This window comes from Pelophylax lessonae (genome assembly GCF_965119305.1).
Source record: "Pelophylax lessonae genome assembly, chromosome: 1".
Classification (NCBI taxonomy): domain Eukaryota; kingdom Metazoa; phylum Chordata; class Amphibia; order Anura; family Ranidae; genus Pelophylax; species Pelophylax lessonae.
Window position 1 is genome coordinate 616202293 of NC_138768.1, and position 12464 is coordinate 616214756.

General features: G+C 40.8%; 1 protein-coding gene across 1 annotated transcript in view; it reads right to left on the reverse strand.

Annotated features, from left to right (window-relative positions):
- ZGRF1 (zinc finger GRF-type containing 1) overlaps positions 1–12464 on the reverse strand; it is a 212633-nt gene that overhangs the window by 24856 nt on the left and 175313 nt on the right. Inside the window, exons 24-25 of the mRNA XM_082254282.1 lie at positions 3290–3466; positions 3010–3144 (exon numbers count right to left, since the gene is read on the reverse strand). Coding sequence (XP_082110408.1) covers positions 3010–3144; positions 3290–3466 — 312 coding nt within the window. The remainder of the gene's footprint in view (positions 1–3009; positions 3145–3289; positions 3467–12464) is intronic.

The window sequence follows — 12464 nt, forward strand, 5'->3', positions numbered from 1 at the left end:
TATCAAAACTGAAGGAGCCAAGAATCAGAATCAGCTGTGCATGGCAACCAGTCAGCTTCTAGCTCTCAATTTCAAACCTTAAGAAAACAAGCTGAGGATAGAAGCTGGTTGGTTGCCATGCAGAGCTGCTCATAGTCTTCTCCAGTTTTGATACATCTGCAGGATTAACAGATGAAAATGAAGTGAAAAAAATCTAAAATAGAAAACGAATGTCTTCACCACATCTTTATATTGATAAGCTGCAGTATGTCAAATTTTTTGGGGAACTAGATATGCTTTAACACTAAGGTATCCTCTTCTGCAATACAGTGCCTTGCAAAGGTATTCACCCCCTTAGCATTTTTCATGTTTTGTTGCCCCACAACCTGGAATTAACATGGATTGTTTGAGGATTTGCATCATTTAATTTACAGAAAATGCCCACAACTTTGAAGATTTTTTTTTTTTTATTGTGAAGCAAACAACAAATAGGGAAAAATAACAGAAAAAGTCAATGTGCATAACTATTCACCCCCCTAAAGTCAAAACTTTTTAGAGCCACCTATTGCAGCAATCACAGGTCCAAGTCGCTTTGGATAAGTCTCTATGAGCTTGCCAAATCTTACCACTGAGATTTTTGCCAATTCCTCCTTGCAAAACTGCTCCAGCTCTTTCAGGTTGGATGGTTTTCTATTGGATTGAGGTCAGGGCTTTGACTAGGCCATTCCAACACATTTACAGTTTCCCTTAAACCTGCTTTAGTAGTGTGTTTGGGGTCATTGTCCTGCTGGAAGGTGAACCTCTGTCCAAGTCTCAAATCACGCAGAGTGGTACAGGTTTTGCTCAAGAATATCCCTTTATTTAGCACCATCCATCTTTCCCTCAACTCTGACCATTTTCCCAGTCCCGGCTGCTGAAAAACATCCCCACAGCATGATGCTGCCACCACCATGTTTCACTGTGGGGGGATGGTGTTCTTTGGGTGATGTGAAGTGTTGGGTTTGCGCCAGACATAGTGTTTTCTTTGATGGCCGAAAAGTTACATTTTTGCCTTATCAGACCAGAGCACCTTCCTCCATACATTCTGGGAGTCTCCCACATGCCTTTTCGCAAACTCAAAATGTGCCATTTTGTTTTTTTGCTGCAAGTAATGGCTTTCTTCTGGCCACTCTGCTATAAAGCCCAACTCTATAGAGCATACGGCTTATTGTCCTCCTATGTACAGACACTCCAGTCTCTGCTGTGGAACTCTGCAGCTCCTCCAGGGTTACCTTAGGTCTCTGTGCTGCCTCTCTAATCAATGACCTCCTTGCCTGGTTCGTGAGTTTTGGTGGGCGGTTTGCTGTTGTGCCATGTTCTTTCACTTTGGTTATGATTGATTTGATGGTGCTCCTGGGGATCATCAAAGATTTGGATATTTTTTTTATAACCTAACCTTGACTTGAACCAGTGTTAATTTTGGCAGCAAATTTCAATTTAGTTTTAGTCTTAGTCTTAGGACTAAAATGGCATTTTAGTTTTAGTCCTATTTTAGTCTTCTGCAAGTGTTTTAGTTTTAGTCGTATTTAGTCGACTAAAACTCCAGTATATTTTAGTCGACTAAAACGCCCTACATTTTAGTCGACTAAAACTAATTTTAGTCATCTATAATCAAATGGGTGTAGTTCAATTGTAATTTGTAATGCATTATTTAAGCATTTCTCTACAATTTCCGAACTCATTATATACCACTGCTGGTCCTGGAGTGAAAAATCTAATATGTTATTATTTATGCTTTGAGCATGCACCAGTGTTCATTTTTGGCAGCAAATTTCGATTTAGTTTTAGTTATAGTCTTTTGACTAAAATGCCATTTTAGTTTTAGTCGTATTTTAGTCTTAAGACTAAAATGCCATTTTAGTTTTAGTCGTATTTTAGTCATCTGAATTGTGTTAGTCGACGAAAACGTTTTAGTCGGTTTTAGTCGAAGAAATTAACATTGACTTGAACCCTGACTTGTACTTCTCAACAACATTGTCCCTTACTTGTTTGGAAAGTTCCTTCGTCTTCATGGCAGTGTTTGGTTAGTGGTGCCTCTTGCTTAGGTGTTGCAGCCTCTGGGGCCTTTCAAAAAAGATGTATATTTAATGACAGATCATGTGAAACTTAGATTGCACACAGGTGGCACTAATTATGTAACTTCTGAAGGTAAATGGTTGCACCAGAGCATTTTATGGGCTTCATAACAAAGTAGGTGAATACATACGTACATGCCAATTTTCTGTTTTCTATTTCTAAACAATAGTTTTATGCATATATTTTTCTCATTTCACTTCACCAATTTAGACTATTGTGTTCTGATCCATCACATAAAATTCACATTAACAAAACATTGAACTTAAGGCTGTAATGTAACAAAATAGGTAGAAGATCAAGGGGGGGGGGGGGGGGGATACTTTTGAAAGGCACTGTATACTTATTCTATCCTGTGGTCTAAGTAGAGGGAGCAGAGAGGTAACTTTTCCATGTTGAAAGTTTGCAGCACAATAATCCAGCACTGAAAATTACTGATCCCCATGCAAAATATACCATTAAAAAAAAAAAAATGTACAGTGGCTAGCTATTAGTGTATCCCTAAAGTGACAAATATAATGTAAAGATACCTACTTTATCTTACTCAACCCTGGTCTCATGTATTATCTGTTTTTAAAACTTCCTACATGAAGATAGTTGGTTACTGTCCTCTATTTGTTCATGATCTGGTGATAAGCTGTTACGATTTTTCTTGCAAACCCCAGATCCTTGTAACTGTCATGCCAATGCCACATAGTGCAAAGTACAGTATCTCAAAAGCGTTACTAAGATGTAAAGATGCTGTTATGGGTGTAAGCTAAAGTTAGAGTACATATAAGTTAAACTGCATAATACAACACAAATATTAACAAAACCATAATTGCAAAAAGTGTATTGAAACATATATTATACTTGGATATCTATAATGTACTTAGTTTTAAATATCCAGTATATAGATTACATATGTGAAAAACAAACCTTAGTCATCTGCGACTTGTAGAGAGTAATTACTCCAATCATGGAGCTCTGTATTCCACTAGCTATCAGAGATTGGATGAGCTTCACAGTAAAGTTGGCTTCCTCCATATTATAGAAGCTATTGTTCCCTTCCACCTAAACACGTTTGGAATAAAAAATTATTTCAATAGTGTAATTAAAGCCACATTCTTCTACAGAGTAAACATGTATACATTTATATAACCATGGATATAGCTTGTAGTATAGATCCAAAAAAACAAACAAATTCCTGTACACATACCTGTTCTGTTCCATTGGCATTATAAAAACACAAGGTGGGTAGCCAGTCTAAAAGAGGTTTACAGTCTTCTTGTGAAACTCCATTAAAAAGATGTCCATCATAAAACATTTCATTAGCTACAGAGCTGATAACAGGGTGACAGCGATACTGAGTCCTTAGCATAATTGCCTGGTGGCCCTGAAACGATGCAAGGCATGTGAGAATTAGGTAAAACATGTAAAACCCTAAGGTCTCATTCAAACCCTCTAAACACCTTTCTGAAAGGAGGGCAGTAGAGCAGCGACTTGTGGGCATTCAGAAGGCAATCCTGCCACCTCCTGTATGCACTTTTTAATTCAGTAGAACAGGCTTGAAATATGGCAGCGCTATTGCAAGCCAAGCATTTGGCTTCAATTTGTGGCATGGACCAATACATCTGCATTGGTTGCATTTTGGCAGCAGTGCTGCCTGCTGAACACAACATATATAATTTTTGCCGTGCCGCAAAACAAAGCATGGCAGCAACAGCAATATCTACTACCCCCAATGGCCTAAAGATGGGTCAGCTACCTATTTAAATGAGACCAAATTTAGAATGTTTTAGTCACAGCTAGTGTTAAGGGTAGGGGAGAGTTTACTAGGCTCCAGGCTTCTTGAAATCCCATGCTGAGTATTGCCGCCACTGGTTACCTACTGGTATAAGATTAAGTGAAGTTTTCCAGCTTTGGTGTAAGGAGTAATGTATAACTACATGATAAATCAAATTTCTGAAATTTTTTAAAGCAGAGGTTGCAACCATCGATGTGCACCTCTGTCCCTGTCTGTGACCTATATTGCATTTGTAGAAAGAAGATTTTTTTTTTCAAAACCTTCGAACTATACTGATATATGAAAATGTTTTTTGTGTTTATTTGTTTCTTTTTTGTAGCATTGATAGTTTTGAAAAAAAAAAAAAAACATGGTGAAAATGTTCCAGCACCCATTTTATTTGAAAATAACTACCACAATTTGTATTGCAATTCTATATTTGATCTCAAGACACAAGGGACAAACCACAAAATAAAACAATTATGTGGTTTATCCCTTGTATCATGCGACTTTAACTATATTTTAAATCTACAATAATATTTGTTTTAACCTATTGCTGGTCAAAGTAGGAAAAAACATTTTTTTTTTTTGTCATCAAGGGGTATTTATAGTCAAAACATTTTTATTTTTCACTTTTATGGAAGGGACGGGTTTTTATTGTTGTCTGTGTCCTTGCTGTGGGGATTCCCCTATCTGTCTCAGTAAAAAAATGTCACCAGAACTAAAAGTGAGGGAAAATCACTGGAACAGTAACAGAGCCAAAGTCTTCCAATGAGGCCACTCATTCCAGTGACAACTGTCTAAGGCCTGTTGCAAACAGGAGTTTTTTTATTGATCTGAAATGAGATGCATTGTTGTCTATGGGACATTGCACACACAGTTACATAGTTAGGTTGAAAAAAGACAAGTCCATCTGGCTCAACCAATAAAAAACAGTAAAGAAAACCCAACCATACAATCCCATATACACAATCCTATACCAGCAGTTGACCCAGAGGAAGCTGAAAACCCCCCCAACAAAGCTTGATCCAATTTGCTACAGCAGGTGAAAAAAATTCCTTCCTGATCCCCCGAGAGGCAATTGGATATTCCCTGGATCAACTTTACCTATAAATATTAGTACCCATTTATATTATGTACACCCAGGAAAGAATCCAGGCCTTTTTTAAAGCAATCTAGTGAGCTAGACAGAACTGCCTCTGGAGGGAGTCTATTCCACATTTTCACAGCTCTTACGGTGAAGAAACCTTTCCATATTTGGAGACAAAATCTATTTTCCTGTAGACGTAAAGAGTGCCCCCTTGTCCTCTGTGTTGACATTAAAGTGAACAACTCAACACCAAGTTCACTATATGGACCCCTTATGTATTTATACATGTTGATCATATCCCCCCTTTTCTCCTCTTCTCAAGAGAGAATAAATTCATTTCCTCTAATCTTTTCTCATAGCTGAGGTCCTCCATGCCTCTTATCAGTTTGGTTGCCCTTCGTTGCAATTTCTCCAGTTCCCCCGATATCTTTTTTAAGAACTGGTGCCCAAAACTGAACTGCATATTCCAGATGAGGTCTTACTAATGATTTGTACAGGGAAAAATTCTCTCTCTCTCTCTGGAGTCTATGTCACTGTTAATACAAGAAAGGACTTTGCTTGCTTTGGAAACTGCAGCTTGGCATTGCATGCTGTTATTAAGCTTAGGATCTAGCAGAACACCCAGATCCTTCTCCGCTATGGATTCACCGAGGTCTTTTCCCCCTAGTATGTATGATGCATGCATATTCTTAGCCCCCAAGTGCATAACTTTACATTTATCAATATTAAACCTCATTTGCCACATAGTTGACCAATGAAACAGTGCATTGAGGTCAGCTTGTAAGTTGGAGACATCCTGTAAGGAAGTTATTCCACTGCAAAGCTTGGTGTCTTTGGCAAAGACTGAAATTGAACTTTTAATCCCAGACCCTATATCATTTATAAAGATAATAAAAAGTAAGGGTCCCAACACTGAACCTTGGGGTACACCACTGATAAACTTAGACCATTCAGAGTAAGAATCATTAACCACTAGTCTCTGAATTCTATCTTTTAGCCAATTTTCCATCCATTTGCAAACTGATCTTTCCAAGCCTGTAGACTTTACCTTACACATTAGTCGTGTGTGGGGAACTGTGTCAAACGCTTTTGCAAAATCCAAGTATACTACGTCCACAGCCACCCCTCTGTCCAAGGTTTTACTTACCTCCTCATAAAAAGAAATGAGGTTTGTTTGACAACTTCTGTCTTTCATGAATCCATGCTGTCTGTTGCTTAAAATATTTTTTTCCAGCAAGAACTCATCTATGTGGTCTTTTATTAAACTCTCCAACATCTTCCCGACTATAGAAGCTAAACTAACAGGTCTATAGTTACTTGGCAAAGACTTTGATCCCTTTTTAAATATAGGCACCACCTTGGCCCTACACCAATCTAGTGGTACTATTCCAGTCCTTAACGAGTCCCTAAAAATTAGAAACAAAGGCTTTGAAATTACAGCGCTCAAGTCTTTTAGGATGTGTGGGTGGATGCCATCTGGTCCAGGCGCTTTACCCACTCTTATTCGGTCTAAATATTTCTGGACCATATCACTTTTGAGCCATTATGGATCATTTGGGGCTGTGTGAATACCATCTTCATTATGGTCACGAGCTCCCCCATGCTCCTTTATATACACAGAGCTGAAGAAAGTATTTAATAAATTTGCCTTCTCTTTGTCTCATCACCCACTCCTGATTATTTTGTAAACGGCCAACATGCTCAGACCTATCCTTTTAAAGTGGAGTTCCACCCTAATTTTATACTTACCTCCATCTTCTCGCTCCGGGTCACCTGAAAAACAAATGGCTAATCGCATTTTTTTTTTTTTTTTTTTTTACTTACCTCGTAGCGAAGAAAAAATGGATTTTTGTAAAATCTTACCGTAAAATCCTTTTCTCTTAAGCTCATTGACAGACGTAGTCCTCGTTGATTAATAACAACTCGGGTTATACTGCCCTCTACAGGAGTAGGACTAGACAGGAAAGAAAACATTCTGGCCACACCTTAGGGGCAGTCCCAGAGGGTATATCCTCTCTCTCTCTGCTACAGCAAATCAGTTATGTCACAAAGCAGTGTTTAGAGAATTTAACCCAACCCAACTCAAAAACAGAGGGGCGGGTACTACGTCTGTCAATGAGCTTAAGAGAAAAGGATTTTACGGTAAGATTTTACAAAAATCCATTTTTCTCTGTCGCTCATTGACAGACGTAGTCCTCGTTGATTAATAACAACTCGGGACGTCCCAAAGCAGTACCACAAATGAGGGGTGGGAAAATGGAAATCAAAATCCAATCTAGAAGGCCCAACCGGTGCCAACTAGAAGTTCTAAAGGCTCATCAAACAAAACGGAAACGGAAAAAAACCCTCGAGGTAGACCACCGGTCTCCTCAAATTGCGGCCTGCAAAACCTTGCGGCCAAATGAGGCATCCGCCGATGCCATCACATCAACTTTATAAAATTTTGTAAAGGTGTGTACCGACGACCAGGTGGCCGCCTTGCACACCTGGACCACTGACGCCTGATGGCGGTAGGCCCAGGAAGTGCTGAGCGCTCGAGTGGAGTGCGCTTAACAGGGAACGGAGGATTCCGACCCTTAATAGAATAAGCCTGTACCACCGTCTGTCTAATCCATTTGGAGATAGTCACGGCAGATGCAGGCAACCCCTTTCTGGGGCCATCCATAATCACAAAAAGTGAATCAGTTTTACGGAACGATTCCGTAGCCCCTGTACAGGATAACGGCGTGTCTGGCGGCCTGCGGGAATATCTCGGCCCCACAAACCTTCACCCTGATGGTGATAAACCTGGCCGGGGGTACCGGACCCTGGCGGGCCGCATGCGGTCCGTGGGCCGTCGGAAGGCAGCCCTCTGCCCTTGCTGGAGGAATGCGATCTGAACTGCAGTGATTCATGCCTGACAGGTAGGATACCTTATGCTACAATAGTAACATTCTAGTACTGCCACTGACTTCAGTCACTTTTACAATTTTGAAATGACAGATTGTCAGCTCCCAAACCAAGCCTCCAGGTTTCTTGTTCACAAAAATCACACTCAAATAGGGGGATCTGTGACCTATTATAGGATAGAGGGGAGACCCATCCATACCATTTCAGAGAGGGGCCCGCGTTCTCCACAAACCCGTCAGGGGGAAAAGGGGGAACATACTACTCACCATACCGGAACCAGGCGGGCGCCACTCCTGACAGAACCCCTCTCCACCGGGGTGGGGGGGCTGTCGACTAGTACGGACGCCGTGACTCTTGGTCATTGGCGTTCAAGCGAGACGTTTAACTTGCAGGGTCAGTCCCCGTCCAGTGGGACTATGTCGCGGCCGACCCAGCGCGGAGCTATGGCCTGCACGCGCTCGTAGGCTGAACTGGGGTGACCACTGGATCTCAACATCCAGCCCGTCGCCCAGTTACAGCTTGCTTGCTTGAAGATCTCACAGGAAACTGGAGAAAAAAGCTGTCTAAAAAAATCTTTCTAAGGAAAAAAATCCTGCCAGGACCGAAGATCCTAGCAAGGCATCTAGGTCCTTACTCCTAACTAGACAGAAAAAAACTGATTTGCTGTAGCAGAGAGAGAGAGAATATACCCTCTGGGACTGCCCCTAAGGTGTGGCCAGAATGTTTTCTTTCCTGTCTAGTCCTACTCCTGTAGAGGGCAGTATAACCCGAGTTGTTATTAATCAACGAGGACTACGTCTGTCAATGAGCGACAAAGAAATATACTTACCTTACTTCCTTCTTTCTCCTTCCTCGGCCGCGGCCCGTCGTCACTTCCTGGCTCTGCAATGATTCCTGGGAGCTGAACGTCATCGCTCCCAGGAATCATTGCGCCTGCACCGGTCCCGACGTCAGTTCCCGGAAGTGACGGCGGGGCCGGCGCAGGGCATCGTGGGACCGAAGAAGGCGGAAGAGGACGCCGAAGAGGATCGCGCTGGCTTCAAGCTGCCCACATCTGAGATGGCAGCGCTGGACAAGACTTTTTCAAGGTAAGTATTTGTCCTAACAGGTAAGTGCAACTCGGGACAGATCAGAGGCTAGCCATTGTGGAATGCACTAGCCCTGACTGTCCCGGGGGTATTTTTAAAAAAAAAAAAAATTCTAGGGTGGAACTCCGCTTTAACTATTAATATAGTTGAAGAATTTTTTGGGGTTTGTCCTACTATCTTTTGCAATCTGTTGTTCATTTTGACTTTTTGCGTCCTTGATTTCCTTTTTACATATTCTTTTATATTCTTTGTAACAAACAATGATAGTGTCCCTTCATTTTATATTTTTTAAAAGCTCTTTTCTTATTTATAGCTTTTTTAACTTTGGCCGAGGAATCATATTTTTAGCCTTTTATACTTATTGCCCATGGGAATATACTTTACGGTGAGTTTGCAGTCTTTTTGAAAATTTCCCATTTCTGTTCTGTGCTCATCTATGCCAATATTCCCCTCCCAGTCTAAATCCTGAAGAGCAGCCCTCATCCTTGAAAAATGTGCTCTCTTAAAGTTAAGTGTTTTTTGCTTACAGCTAACATTAAATGAAATCATATTATGGTCACTGCTACCCAGATGTTCTTTTATATGAACATTATTAATAAGCTCTGCATGGTTTGAGATTACCAGGTCCAACAGAGCATAATTTCTAGTGGAGGCCTCAATAAACTCTACCATAAAATTGTCTTTGAATAGGTTTATACATTTTTGCCCTTTAACTGTTCCAGCAGTGCCATTAATCCAGTCAATGTCTGGGTAGTTAAAATCCTCCCTTATCATCACTGTCCCAGCCCTTTCTATCTGTGCCAGGAGCTGAGTCTCCACCTCCACATTAATACTGGGAGGTCTATAAAAAACTCCAATAATAATCTTTGTATTACGCACACCCATGTACATTTCCACCCATACTGCTTCAGACTCATCACACTCTCCATCAATTAGGTCCTCCTTCACACTCACTTTGAGATCACTTCTCACATAGAGACAGACACCACCACCCTTCTGTTTTACTCTGTCTTTCCGAAAGAGAGCATAGCCAGGAATATTAATAGCCCAGCCATGTGAAGAATGAAGCCAAGATTAGGTAATACCATACACAGCTGAGTAAAGATCAGTAATACAGCACTGGGAACAGAGCAGTAAAACAAAAATAGAACATTTTACATTTGAGTGCAGTAATATACTTGCGTGTTTACTCGTTTAATGTTTACTCGAGTAAAGTGAGTACTTAACAATAATGGCAATAAAGAAGAATTTTACTCGTCTGTACTCGTCTTTACGCTTGCACACCTTTACTCGCCTATACTCAACTATACTCAGGTCTTTACACACAGTTTTTGGCCCCTTGCAGATGGATGTCACAAGTTCCTGAGTAAACATCAGTAAATTATAATGCGCAGTGTGCAAGAGGTCTAAAAGAAGATAAGTTTTCCTTTCATTTCCTCATGTGTCTATGGGATAGTTAAGTGAAGGGAAACTTCCCAATTAGAACACAGGTGGCATAAAAATTCCAGGGATTTTCATAATTAATTACCAAATCCCAAAAAAAATAAATTTTTTTGGTTTTAGGTTAAAGTGATATTAGAGGCAGTTTTTTTTTTTTTTTAAATAACAAACATGTCATACTTATCTGATCTGTGCAGTAGTTTTGCACAAAGCAGCCCTGATCCTCCTCTTCTTGGGTTCCATTGACACCTGCCGACAACCGATTCTATCTGCTAAAAACAGTTGGATTGGGATTGTTTCCCTTCCATCTGGCAGATTGGATGGCAGTTGGATGTAAACGGAGAGGCTGTCCATTTACATCTGACTGCCCATACAGGAGACCAAGCTGTGTCTTTGTCCTCTTTGCAGAAGTGGAAAGGACACGGACCAGCCATCCATCTGGTCAGCGGACCGATGCCCTGCTAAGCGGACGGACTCCAATGAAGTCTGCCTTGTGTGGAAGGGGCCTAGCATATTTAAACATTTATATTCGATTGTAACCATCCAGCAAGAATTTCTAAGCTGTGAGAAACCAAATAAAATCAGACTTTAGAGTCTTTGCTGTGATCTTTGAGAATGGACAACTTTACATTAAAAGCAGCTAGAAATGTACAAACAATGCTTTCTATTACTTAATATTGGCTAACTGCACGCAGCTCATTTCTAGGACAAAAACAGTAAACAAGGGGATCTTCAAGCTGCACTGGGCTGAGTGCCCTTGTGAATAAATCTTATAAATAGTTTAATGTTCAAAGTCTGGACACAAGTTCACTCTAAAGTCTAGTACACACTACTAGTATTTTTTTTTTTGTTCAACCCAGCATGTTGAACGAAAAAGAAACTGACAGCTCAGGTTGGAGCCACTGTAATAATAACCCAAAGTTAGTACAGCGATTTTCCCTGCTGAGCTATTGTGTTCTGAAAAGGGGACAGCCCCCCTCATCAGAGCACTCCAGACAGCGCTCTCAGCCATTGTATTTTATGGCCAGCTTATGTGGCAAAAAAGATATACACTTATTGTTTTACCTGCCAAAGTAATTTTGCTCTGCCAGTCTTGTGATTTACATATAACCAAACAGCAGGAAGATTACTATACTACTTTCTCGTCTAGCTTTACTACTTCCTGGATGACCTTCCTGCTAAATAGATGCCGTATCACTGCCCAATGAACATGCTGGAGGCAGACAAGAGATAGGTTAGGCAGAATTCCTAAACCAGGAAATAAATGTGTTACTTGCCTGGCTAATAAAAATAAAAGATGACAATTTGTGTCCTTTGCTCTTAGGCAGGTCTTTTACTTTTAACGGTTGCCTACATTTAACAGGTCTGCTTTAAATATTCTCCACATTGTTCACCTAGTTAAATTTACTAATAGTTTGGGATACTGCTAGTTTTTCAAATAGGGGATTTTCCCATCATTTTCTACCACATCCTCTAGTTTTACTGTGATAGATCAAATATATCAATAAAGACAAATTAATCAACCAGACTGACTAACTAATAATAATTCCTAATAATTTAAAAAAATGTACTACTGTTTTGCCACAGGGAGAATAGAACCAGATGCACATGTAACATAGGAGAAACAGTGGCACAAAGACAACACCACCCAATTGACCCCTTCTCTACAGAGCATCTCTAGCACCCACCTTAACTATCCCTCACAGAGCCATCCTGTTAACAACCTCACCTACCCCTACAGAGGCTGTACCCCCATTTACCCTACCCCTGCTTCAGAGCTCCCCACCACCAATCTCCCATCCCCACAGACACTCCCTGCCACACAGCTCATCCTACTTTTCAGAGCATCCCCAACGCCCACCCCTAACAGATCCTCCCCACCAGATTCCCCCAATACAGCCTGGGACAACACAAGCAGAGATATTTCTCTGATATTTTCAAAAGGAGGTTGTTGCAAAATGGACAAAACCATATTCAAATCCCACGGAGGCAAAGGAGCCCTCCTTGGAGGAGCCAGATGATGCACCCCTTGAATAAAGGTGTGAATCAGGGAATTACTCACCAAGGGATGCTGGAAGAAAATGGCCAAGGCCAACACCTG